This window comes from Thalassophryne amazonica, chromosome 10 (assembly GCF_902500255.1).
Source record: "Thalassophryne amazonica chromosome 10, fThaAma1.1, whole genome shotgun sequence".
NCBI lineage: Eukaryota > Metazoa > Chordata > Actinopteri > Batrachoidiformes > Batrachoididae > Thalassophryne > Thalassophryne amazonica.
This window is the reverse complement of record NC_047112.1, coordinates 96,269,084-96,282,046: the sequence shown is the minus strand read 5'-3', so window position 1 is coordinate 96,282,046 and position 12,963 is coordinate 96,269,084. Positions and strand designations below refer to the sequence as shown.

Genomic DNA, 12,963 nt, shown 5'->3' with positions numbered 1-12,963 from the left:
TCTTAGTCTGGCCTCTTGCTTGAGACCAATTTGCCATGGGAGACCCTACCAGGAACACAAATGCTCCAGACAACACAGCTCTCAAGTTCATAGCAGCGCACAAACCTCTCCACCATGATAAGATGTGGGTTCCGTCCTGGTCATGGAACAACCGACCAGCTCTTCACTATCACAAGGATCCTGGAGGGTGTCTGGGAGTATGCCCATCCAGTCTACATGTGTTCTGTAGACTTGGAGAAGGTGTATGATCGGGTACCCCAGGAGATACTGCGGGAGGTGCTGCGGGAGTATGGAGTGAAGGGGTCCCTTCTCAGGGCCATCCAATCTCTGTACTCACAAAGCACGAGCTGTGTTTGGGTGCTCAGCAGTAAGTGTGACTCCTTTCCAGTGGGGATTGGCCTCCGCCAAGGCTGTGCCTTGTCACCCATCCTGTTTGTGATATGCATGGACAGGATATCGAGGCATAGCCGGGGCGAAGAGGGTTTCCGGTTTGGTGGGCTCAGGGTCTCATCACTGCTTTTTGCTGATGATGTGGTCCTGTTGGCCTCATCAGCCTGTGACCTCCAACACTCAATGTATCGGTTTGCAGCTGAGTGTGAAGTGGCTGGGATGATGATCAGCACCTCTAAATCTGAGGCTATGGTTCTCAGCAGGAAACCGATGGATTGCCTACTCAGGGTAGGGAATGCGGTCTTGCCCCAAGTGAAGGAGTTCAAGTACCTCTGGGTCTTGTTCACGAGTGAGGGGACAATGGAGTGTGAGATTGGCCAGAGAATTGCGCAGCAGGGGTGTGTATTGCATTCACTCTACTGTACTGTTGTTATGAAAAGGGAGCTGAGCCAAAAGGGGAAGCTCTTGATCTACTGGTCAGTCTTCGTTCCTACTCTCACCTATGGTCATGAGAGTTGGGTCATGACAGAAAGAACTAGTTCGCCGGAACAAGCAGCCAAAATGGGCTTCCTTAGGAGGGTGGCTGGTGTCTCCCTTAGAGATAGGGTGAGAAGCTTGGTCATACGTGGGGAGCTCGGAGTAGAGCCGCTGCTCCTTCGCATTGAAAGAAGCCAACTGAGATGGTTCGGGCATCTGGTAAGGATGCCCCCTGGGTGCTTTCCTAGGGAGGTGTTCCAGGCACGTTCACCTGTGAGGAGACCCCGGGGAAGACTCAGGACTAGGTGGAGAGATTATATCTCCACACTGGCCTGGGAACGCCTTGGGATCCCCAGTCAGAGGTGGTCAATGTGGCCTGGGAAAGCAAAGTCTGGGGTCGCCTGCTGGAGCTGTTGCCCCTGCGACCCGATCCTGGTTTAGCGGTTGAAGATGAGTGAGTGATGAGTCATTCATGAAGGGCCTAAATTTTTGTTTTATGTAAAAATGTACACAAACACCATCACTCTTGCAAACAAAAAAAAAGCCCCTCTGTGTGGTGATTTCCTAACCGTGCACAGTAAGGATTGTATTTTTCAAAGGTGCAAAACAGTCTGTATTGTCTATTTAACACATTTTCCTTCATGAATATCGAAGTTGGGATGTGTCCGTCTGAGTGCATAAAATTGTCAGTGTCGAGCATGCAAATAGGTGAGGTGCACGCAACAGGATTTATCAAGACTAAAAGCAATTTCAGAGGCATCTGTAATTTTGCATACTTGAAAACTTGGTGCTAACCTTTGCATTGTTGTGCCATTAATGCAGACATGCATATATCTGACTCAAACACATCCCCCCTGAGCTGTTTGTGAACCATTTCTTTATTTTAACTTAGTCTTCTTTAATACAGACCATGTAGCTCAGTGGATGAGGCGCTGCCAATTTGTAGGCCTGGGTTCGAAGACCTGCTCACACTCCCTGTCTTTGTCCTTGGACTTACATTTTTTTAGTCCAGCTAACTGGAAATGACAGTTTCGAAACTGCATTGAACTGACGTTCTGACCAGGGGGCATTGTAGACTCTCATCTCCTTGACATTACAGAATCCGGAGATAAGCACCAGCACCAAAGGACCACAGGGTCTTCTTTAAAACTGAAAACGCCATACTTAAATAATTAAATGTGAGAATGATCATTTCTTTGAAAGTAATACAAGCAGAAAGTCCTATGTGTCTGTCCAGCACCACATACGAGAGCTGACTGGGTTCAGCACTACAGACTTTGGTCAGGACCATCGACAGCTCCATGGACAGCATGGAGACAACAGCCACTTATATTATGTATTATTCAAGATACAAGTTTTCTTTACTGTCATTGCACACTGTAAAAGGTACAAAGTGGAACAAAATTTCATTGTCACTGTCTCTACGCAAAAACAAAGATGAATAAAATAAAATAGCAAATATATAGAAAAAACAGACATACTATGTGTGCAAATTGTAGGGTGGAAAGATGAATATATGAAATAACAGATATACTATAAATACTATGAAGAACAGAATATACTAAAAAACATATGCATAATATATTAAATAACAGGTACAGTACAATAAATATTATAAATACTGGAATGTGCTACTAAAGGTGTAAAAGCAGTGCAAACAGTTAAAAATGTAAACAGTACACAATTATGGGGGAGGGATGGAGGCGGGGGATTGTTATTGACAGTTCAGGAGTCTTATTGTAGTGGGGATGAAGCTTTTGAAGAACCTGGATGTTCTGCTCCAAATGCCCCGATAACGTCAGCCTGAAGGAAGAAGGCAGAACAGTACGTGGTTGGGATCGGTGGGGTCTGCAAAGATTTTTGTGGCTGTTGACAGGTAGCGATTGTGGGCAATGTCCTTGATGGGAGTGAGGGGAGTGCCAATGACCTCCTCAGTGGCTCTCACAACTCTGCATGGCCTTACGGCCCATAGCAGTGTACTCTCATGCCAGATAGAGATGCAGTTTGGTAGGATGCTCTCAACCGTGGCCCTGTAGAATGTGGTGAGGATGTAAGAAGGAAGGTGAGCTCTCCTGAGCTGTCTTTCTTGGTCAGAGAGGATGTGTGCCAGGTCCAGGTGAAGTGCCTGGAGATGTGCACCCACAGGAACTTGGTGCTCTGGATGATCTCTGCAGAAGCACCTCCTATGGAGAGGGGCGTGTGGGCGTTCTGGTTCCTCCTGAAACCAACAATGAACTCATTTGTCTTGTCAGCATTCAGGTCCAGGTTCTTATTGGTGCACCAGCTCACCAGATGTTCCACCTCCTCCCTTTATGCCAACTCCTCATTGTTCTGAATCAAACCCACCACTGTTGTGTCATCTGCATACTTTATGATGTGGTTGGTATCAGTGCGATCACCACAGTCATGGGTCATCAGACTGAAGAGCAGCGGGCTTAACACACAGCCCTGAGGAGAGGCGATGTTCAGCCAGATGATGTTGGAGGAGTTGCTTTCCACCTGTATGGGTGCACAAGGGTCTGAGTCTGAGGTCTGAGTACCCACCTGTGTAAACACGTGGGTACTCAGACCTATTGGGGCCTGTTTGCCCAGCAGGTGTTGGGGGATTATAGTGTTGAATGGGGAGCTGAACAACATTCAGACATATTAGAGTGATGTGGATGAGAGTCTACTTTAACTCCTCAATGGATTGGTACACCTCAGATACGCCTGACATAAGTGGGTTCACTATATGTACACTCTTCTTCTACACATGGATACATATTATGCCACAACAACCAAACTGACTTGAAAACAAAAAATGAACACAAAAGAAAAAACTGTGTCCTTTGCATCCCACGCCTGACCTTGTACTCACGTTATTCGCTGTGTAAACAACATACCCAAAATGCAATTGTACTATGTTCTTTGCACAGTTGATCATCAAGAGCATCACTAACCTTGTTCAGCACAATGACTGCCTCTTGGGCTCGTCCACTGATATTGAATATTTCAGCATCTTCAGCATCCGTGATACTGAACTCCAGCTGTGCGTTTTCTCCCACATCAGGATCAGAGGCAGTGAGGCGGCCCAGCTCCACACCTGGTGCTGCTAACTCTGAGATAGAGAACGACCATGCACCTGCATCGTGCACATCCGAAAACAATACAAAAGCACATAATGAGAGAAACTGTCAGCTGTCAACATAACATACGGGCTCCTACAGGTGTGCAAGTTTGTATTTGTATTCTGTTGTGCTGTGAATAATAATTTAAACCCGTGCTGAATTTTAAATCCTTCCCTTGCAAATCATTTTGATTGCTTCCTCTACATTTTCATCCACTTGTCTAAACACAAGCGATTATCAGTTGCACAAACACGAGCACACATCTTTAAAGCTTTTAATTACTAACTGATATTTGCCTGCAGCCTACAGCTCACAAATCAACACCTGCATTTGTTCATTTAGAAACAAAAGCTTTGTTCCATCGTTTGTTTTTTGGTGCTGCGGTCATGTTATGGTTTGGCTTGGATTATAGTTGGGACACTTAGCAGGCCTGAAAGGGAGGTCAGTGATCTGTAGTAGGTCATGTCATTTTTGTGGCATTACAGGAGGACCTCTGCATCGCTACACGACCGTGAAGCAGCGCAGTGAAGACCTTTGCTTGAAACAGAGAGGCTGTTCTTTGATGGCACACAGGCTGTTAATCATTCAGTGCCTCTGCATTATAAAGAGTATTTTTACTTCCAAAAAAAAAAAAAAATCCACTGCTTTCAAAGAGCATACCAAATAAGTTGTTTGTTTAAATAGTGAAATTACTGTCAAACAGGAAGTCATGAGCACAACTACGCTAGAGCAGGAGAAAAAATGAATCTATAAAGTGTAATTCAACATGATGTGTAGTCTCTTTTGAATTTCCTTAAAGATGACTAAATTTGCTACCAGCATTATTTGTGGACTATCTCAGAATTCCAGCTCCATTAATTGTATTGCTGGTAAAGTATTTTTTGTAGGGGGATTCCATAGAAAATATGAGTTCACTCTGTGAGATACTACAGATGACATGAAAGAGGAAGAGCATGTGTGTTGGGAAAGTGTAAGTACATGGACCCACAACAGGGGGCGCAAATGAACGGACAATGGAATAGGTCAAATAACAACACTTTACTGTTGCGAACGTGCACAACAAATACAACAAATTACAACAATGGACAAAAGTCCATTCACAATGGTGTCGTGTGGGCAGGCTCGAAGATAGGAGACACCTCTCCAAAGTAGAACCGGAACCATACGGTTTCCTCCGCCACAGGACCCCGGGAATACTGGAGCCGCCAAGTTCCGAACTCCCAGGTGGCCACTGCCTCCGCGTGTCGGACCTGGTACTGCTGGGGAGGAACAAGAACACAATTAAACATGGGCGCGTCTGCACCCAGCAACCTGCACGGCAGGGAAGCTACCTACACCTCTCGTTGGAGAAAAAAGTCTGCAACCACTCACAAAAATCACAAAGGTTAGTCAGCTGAGATTATTACCTTCCAGGTAGAACGATATCTCGGCAAAGAGGTGGAGACGTCGTCCTGCTGATATACCCCTGCCGATCAGATGATTGGTAACAGTTGTTGCCGGTGATGTGTGACAGCTGTCACCCTGGCTGCTCCTGTGAGGCGGCTGCGCCCTCTGGTGCCTGGAGCCCGCACTCCAGACAGGGCGCCTTCTGGTGGTGGGCCAGCAGTACCTCCTCTTCTGGCGGCCCACACAACAGGACCCCCCCCTCAACGGGCGCCTCCTGGCGCCCGACCAGGCTTGTCCGGGTGGCGGCGGTAGAAATCGGCCAGGAGGGCCGGGTCCAGGATGAAGCTCTTCTTCACCCAGGAGCGTTCCTCAGGTCCGTACCCCTCCCAGTCCACCAAATACTGGAAGCCCCGGCCCATCCTACGGACATCCAAAAGCTGGCGTACAGTCCAAGCCGGCTCGCCATCGATGATCCGGGCAGGAGGTGGTGCCGGGCCCGGAGTACAGAGGGGTGAGGTGTGATGTGGTTTAATCCGGGACACGTGAAATACAGGATGGATCCGCAGTGAGGCTGGCAGCTGAAGCCTCACTGCGGCTGGACTGATGACCTTCTGGATCTTGAAAGGGCCGATGTAACGGTCCTGTAACTTAGGGGAGTCTACTTTGAGGGGGATGTCTCTGGTGGATAACCACACCTCCTGCCCTGGCCGATACGCAGGGGCCGTGGTCCGCCGACGGTCTACATGGGCCTTTGACCTCATCCGGGCCCTCAGCAAGGCAGAATGGGCGGCACGCCACACCCGACGGCACTTCCGTAGGTGGGCCTGGACCGAGGGCACACCGACCTCTCCCTCAACCACTGGAAACAAAGGAGGTTGGTACCCCAGACATACCTCGAAAGGGGAGAGGCCGGTGGCTGACGACACCTGGCTGTTATGGGCATACTCGATCCAGGCCAGATGGGTACTCCAGGCCGCCGGGTGCGTGGCTGTCACGCAACGCAGGGCCTGCTCCATCTCTTGATTGGCCCGTTCTGCTTGCCCGTTGGTCTGGGGATGGTACCCGGATGAGAGACTCACCGTGGCCCCCAGTTCCTGGCAGAAGCTCCTCCAGACGTGCGAGGAGAACTGGGGACCACGATCGGAGACGATGTCTGTTGGGATCCCATGCAGCCGGATGACGTGGTGAACCAGGAGGTTCGCTGTCTCCTGGGCCGTCGGGAGCTTCGGGAGGGCCACGAAGTGGGCCGCCTTGGAGAATCGGTCCACTATCGTGAGGATGGTGGTGTTGCCCTGGGACGGCGGGAGGCCCGTGACAAAATCCAGGCCGATGTGGGACCAGGGCGATGGGGCATGGGCAGCGGCTGGAACAGACCCGAAGCCCTGCGATGGTCAGCCTTGCCCCTGGCGCAGGTGGTGCAGGCCTGGATATAATCCCGGACGTCGGCCTCTAGGGACGCCCACCAGAAACGCTGCCGGACAACTGCCACGGTTCTTCGCACCCCTGAATGACAGGAGAGCTTAGAGCCGTGACAGAAGTCCAGGACTGCAGCCCTAGCTTCTGGTGGGACGTATAGTCTGTTCTTCGGCCCAGTTCCAGGGTCCGGGCTTCGTGCCAGGGCCTCCCGGACGGTTCTCTCTACGTCCCAGGTGAGGGTGGCCACGATAGTGGACTCCGGGATGATGGGTTCCGGTGGATCCGACAACTCCGTTTTGACTTCATCTTCATGTACCCGGGACAAGGCATCCGATCTCTGGTTCTTAGTCCCGGGACGGTAGGTGATCCGGAAGTCAAAATGGCTGAAGAACAGTGACCAGCGGGCTTGCCTGGGATTCAGCCGCTTGGCGGTCCTGATATACTCCAGGTTCCGGTGGTCAGTGAAAACCGTGAATGGCACGGACGTTCCCTCCAACAGATGTCTCCACTCTTCAAGAGCCTCTTTCACCACAAGGAGTTCTCGATTGCCGACGTCATAGTTCCGTTCGGCCGGGGTCAACCTGCGTGAGAAATAGGCACACGGGTGAAGGACCTTATCGGTCTTCCCGCTCTGGGAAAGCACAGCTCCTATCCCTGAGTCTGAGGCGTCCACTTCAACCACTAACTGGCGACTAGGATCGTGCTGCACCAGAACGGGTGCAGATGAGAAGCGCCGTTTCAACTCCTTGAATGCGGCATCGCAACGATCCGACCAGGTGAAGGGGACTTTTGGTGAGGTCAGGGCTGTCAGGGGGCTAACTACCTGACTGTAGCCCTTAATGAACCTCCTGTAGAAATTAGCAAAGCCGAGGAACTGTTGCAGCTTCCTACGGCTAGTGGGTTGGGGCCAGTCTCTCACCGCCGCAACCTTGGCCGGATCAGGAGCGACGGAGTTGGGGGAGATGATAAACCCCAGGAAGGACAAAGAGGTGCGGTGAAACTCACACTTCTCGCCCTTCACAAACAGCCGGTTCTCCAACAACCGCTGCAGGACCTGACGTACATGCCGGACATGAGTCTCAGAATCCGGAGAAAAGATGAGTATATCGTCTAGATATACGAAGACGAATCGGTGCAGGAAATCCCGCAAGACATCATTAACCAAAGCTTGGAACGTCGCGGGGGCGTTTGTGAGGCCGAACGGCATGACCAGGTACTCAAAGTGACCTAAGGGGGTGTTAAATGCCGTCTTCCACTCGTCTCCCTTCCGGATCCGAACCAGGTGATACGCATTTCTAAGATCCAATTTAGTAAATATTCGGGCTCCATGCAGGGGCGTGAACACTGAATCCAACAGGGGCAACGGGTATCGATTGCGAACCGTGATTTCGTTCAGCCCCCTGTAATCAATGCATGGACGAAGTCCGCCATCTTTTTTACCCACAAAAAAAAAAACCTGCACCCATCGGGGAGGTGGAATTCCGGATCAACCCGGCGGCTAAAGAGTCCCGGATGTAGGTCTCCATTGATTCGCGCTCAGGTCGGGAGAGGTTGTACAGCCTGCTGGACGGGAACTCACCGCCTGGAACCAAATCAATGGCACAATCATACGGACGGTGGGGGGGAAGGGTGAGTGCCAGATCCTTACTGAACACATCCACAAGGTCGTGGTACTCCACCGGCATCGTCCCTAGATTGGGCGGGACTCTGACCTCCTCCTTAGCCTGGGAACCGGGAGGAACCGAGGAACCTAAACATACCCGATGGCAGGTCTCGCTCCACTGAACCACTACCCCGGACGGCCAATCGATCCGGGGATTGTGTTTCAACATCCAGGGGAACCCTAAAATCACACGGGAGGTAGCAGGTGTCACAAAAAACTCGATCTCCTCCCGGTGATTTCCTGACACCACCAGAGTTACAGGTGGTGTCTTATGCGTGATTGGAGGGAGTAGGGAGCCATCTAGTGCCCGCACCTGCACAGGCGAGGTAAGCGCCACCAGAGGGAACCCTACCTCCCTGGCCCATCTGCTGTCTAACAGATTCCCTTCAGAGCCCGTGTCCACCAGTGCTGGGGCCTTCAGGGTTAAATCCTCATAAAGGATTGTAACTGGGAGTCGTGTGGCAATGTGGGTGTGTCCCACGTGAATGTCTCGGCCCACCCCTAGCCCAGTTTCTAGGGGCGGGCGTTGGCGTTTAACCGCTCGGGGCAGTCTCTTACCTGATGCTCTATCGAGCCACAAACAAAACACGCTCCGCGGGCCAGCCTCCTCTGTCTATCTGGTGCCCTAAATGTGGCCCTGCTCGTGTCCATAGCTTCGTCAGCAGGGGGAGCTGTAACCGCCCGGAGCGCAGGGGCCGTGGAGCGTGGGGAGGGTGGAGCGCGGTCGGAATCGGAAGGGAGAGGGACGGCGCGTGCCCGGCCACGCCCTTCGTCTCGTTCCCAATGGCGTTCTTCTAACCGATTGTCTAATCGTATGACGAGATCAATAAGCCCATCTAAATCCCGCGGTTCGTCCTTAGCCACCAGGTGCTCCTTTAGAACCAATGACAGTCCGTTTACAAAGGCGGCGCGGAGGGCAGTGCTATTCCAGCCGGACCTCGCAGCCGCAATGCGGAAGTCGACTGCATAGGCAGCTGCGCTCCGGCGCCCCTGTCTCATTGACAGCAGCACGGCTGAAGCGGTCTCTCCTCTATTTGGGTGATCGAACACTGTTCTGAACTCCCTCACAAACCCATCATATGTCTGAAGGAGCCGTGAATTCTGCTCCCAGAGCGCTGTAGCCCAAGCGCGTGCCTCACCGCGAAGCAGGTTTATTACATAAGCTATCTTGCTAGAATCAGTCGCGTACATGACAGGACGTTGTGCGAAGACGAGCGAACACTGCATAAGGAAGTCCGCGCACGTCTCCACACAACCTCCGTACGGCTCTGGAGGGCTTATGTATGCTTCCGGGGAAGGTGGACGGGGTCGTTGAACGACCAGTGGAACGTCATTGTTTCGCACAGGGTCAACAGGAGGGAGAGCCGCAGCAGCGCCCTGAGGGCGCGCCTCCACCTGTGCGGCGAGAGCCTCCACCCTGCGGTTAAGGAGGACGTTCTGCTCGGTCATTAAATCCAACCGAGCCGTGAAAACGGTGAGGATCCGCTGCAACTCACCGATCATTCCTCCTGCGGGCGCCTGTGCGCCCTGTTCTTCCATTGGCCGTTCAACAGCCGGTTGACGCCCCTCGGGATCCATGACGTTGGCCGAGATATCCTGTTGGGAAAGTGTAAGTACACGGACCCACAACAGGGGGCGCAAATGAACGGACAATGGAATAGGTCAAATAACAACACTTTACTGTTGCGAACGTGCACAACAAATACAACAAATTACAACAATGGACAAAAGTCAATTCACAATGGTGTCGTGTGGGCAGGCTCGAAGATAGGAGACGCCTCTCCAAAGTAGAACCGGAACCATACGGTTTCCTCCGCCACAGGACCCCGGGAATACTGGAGCCGCCAAGTTCCGAACTCCCAGGTGGCCACTGCCTCCGCGTGTCGGACCTGGTACTGCTGGCGAGGAACAAGAACACAATTAAACGTGGGCGCGTCTGCACCCAGCAACCTGCATGGCAGGGAAGCTACCTCCACCTCTCGTTGGAGAAAAAAGTCTGCAATCACTCACAAAAATCACAAAGGTTAGTCAGCTGAGATTATTACCTTCCAGGTAGAACGATATCTCGGCAAAGAGGTGGAGACGTCGTCCTGCTGATATACCCCTGCCGATCAGATGATTGGTAACAGTTGTTGCCGGTGATGTGTGACAGCTGTCACCCTGGCTGCTCCTGTGAGGCGGCTGCGCCCTCTGGTGCCTGGAGCCCGCACTCCAGACAGGGCGCCCTCTGGTGGTGGGCCAGCAGTACCTCCTCTTCTGGCGGCCCACACAACAATGTGTGCATGTGTGTATGTGCAAGGGCAAACGTTTATGCCTCATTGAAGGGAACTGGGAATTCAGAGTTTCCTAATTTCAGTTTGAGAGAAAACAAACATAGAGACTCAAAAATATAACATGTTAATCTCTCCGCAGACTCATTGTCACTGTAACAAACATTAAGGCCCCTTCACACATAACACGAAATAGAGTGAAAGAAGCAGAAAACGGCTGAAAATCTGCAAACAAAAAATGAAATGGGGAACCACAAAACATTCCACCTGCTGTCGGAAGGGACACACAGTCAGACAGGTGTGCACGATATGTGGCAGCGGTTCCAGGTGCCACATATCCATCCATTGCGCCACTGCTGTGTGTGTGTGTGTGTGTGTGGGGACCCCCTCCCCCCAAAAAGCAGCAATTTCTAATATATTTTTATCAAGCGGACAATACAAGTATGATCCTTCTGTTCCTCTGTATATGACCTATGGTCGTAGATGTCAAGTTATGAAATGACATGAATGAAGCAGTGCACTCTTATCATGTCTACATCTGCTGGGCCAGCATGTCCAGCCAGTCCTGCGTGCGTGTCCAGTCAGCCAGTGTGTCAAGCTGGGCCCGCATGTCCAGCGAGCGGTGCGATGAAGGACACTGCTTCATGTGGACCATACCGTGGGTGACGTGACATTCAGATTGCCAGCTGAGTGTACACATGATTAGACGGTCCTTTCTGCTGGCACAGCATGCCAATGTGTGCGCTGTGCAGTCGCTCCAATGCGTTGCAAAGGCGATATATGTTTTTATGTATTTCCAAGTGTGGACAGCATGCACACGCACATGCCTCATGGTGGAGAGTTGTAAGCTGTTAGCTGTATTCTAACCCACATGGGCTAAAATTCTAAATTCCTACAATTATTTTATTAAGATAAGATAAGATAAGATCAATTTTATTCATCCCAAAGGAAATTATTTTCCCAGAGTACAGAAACAGTATACAGAGAACTATGTTGTTTTGTTTTTTACAATAAGTGCAACACATTTATGTGAAAGGATTGGAAGACATTTTCACAAGATGTTTGACAATAGTGCACATAACTCTGAGTCACTGAATAACTCTGGATAACTTTCATTATCATTATTATTATTATTATTATTGTTGTTCATTCTGTATTCATCCTGCAGAAGGGGAGGAATTATACAGCCTGATTGCGACAGGTAGGAAAGACCTCCGGTGGCATTCTGTGGTGCACCTCGGTGGTCTCTGTCTATGACTGAAGGTGCTCTTACAGGACATCAGTCTGACAAGCAGGGGGTGGGAGGTGTTGTCCAAGATGCTGCGCAGTTTCCTCAACATCCTCCTCTCTGACACCTCCACCAGAGACTCCAATTCAACCCCCTGCACAGAGCCAGCTCTTCGGATGAGCTTGTTGAAATATTTGCAATATAACATTGTGAATCTCGTACAAGTATTCAAACTGTAAACACAAAATCAAAAGGGACTACACCTTTAAGATGAATGGATGAAAAAGAAAGACCTTCAGGAAGGTGCACTCGGGAAGACAAGATGGAGAGATGGAGAGATGTTATAAACAGAAATGCAGTATACAGTATGTCTCAGTTTTAGACACATTCTGCAGTGATTTTACTCTCTATTGAAGCAGAAAGCACTGAACTTTAGGATGAAATATTAATATAATGGAAGAGGAAAAAGCCCAGATAAGAAAAAAGGATATGTTCTTTCACTCTTCCATGTCGAGCCGCAGTCCATTTGGTTTTCAGAGACCAAATCGAAGCATTTATACAACCAGTAATGCTGTTATCTTGACAGCGATGTGCCAGTTTAATTGACGTGGTGAAGGATGATTATCAGAGTGCATAAAATCAAAGCGAAATATCAGCCTGACAAACTGCTTAACTACATTACAGCTTTTTAATGACCATAACTTGAAGTGACACCTGCAGGACTCAAAATATATCTCCTGTCACAAATGCCACGCCTCCACATTTGATGAGCTTGATCTTTGAGCACTCGTGATCTGGTCAGAGCATAGCTTACTCTTTCTGAAGTGAGGGGGGTTGTCGTTAACATCGCTCAGCTTCACAGTGACTGTTGTTGTCCCTGATAGTCCGCCCAGATGTCCCCCCATGTCTTTGGCCTGGAGCACCACCATATATTCTTCCTGAGTTTCTCGGTCCATGTCAGGTACCGCTGTCCTCAGTATGCCTGGTGGAGAGGACGACGGGAGAGAAAGCAAAAATCACAAGAGC

The 12,963-nt window shown here is 50.3% G+C and overlaps 1 protein-coding gene across 2 annotated transcripts in view; it reads right to left on the bottom strand.

Annotated features, from left to right (window-relative positions):
- LOC117519239 (cadherin-24-like) overlaps nt 1-12,963 on the bottom strand; it is a 178,740-nt gene that overhangs the window by 41,835 nt on the left and 123,942 nt on the right. For both annotated transcript variants that reach the window (XM_034180557.1, XM_034180558.1), the window contains exons 5-6: nt 12,752-12,919; nt 3,807-3,988 (exon numbers count right to left, since the gene is read on the bottom strand). In XM_034180557.1, the coding sequence (XP_034036448.1) occupies nt 3,807-3,988; nt 12,752-12,919 (350 nt within the window). The remainder of the gene's footprint in view (nt 1-3,806; nt 3,989-12,751; nt 12,920-12,963) is intronic.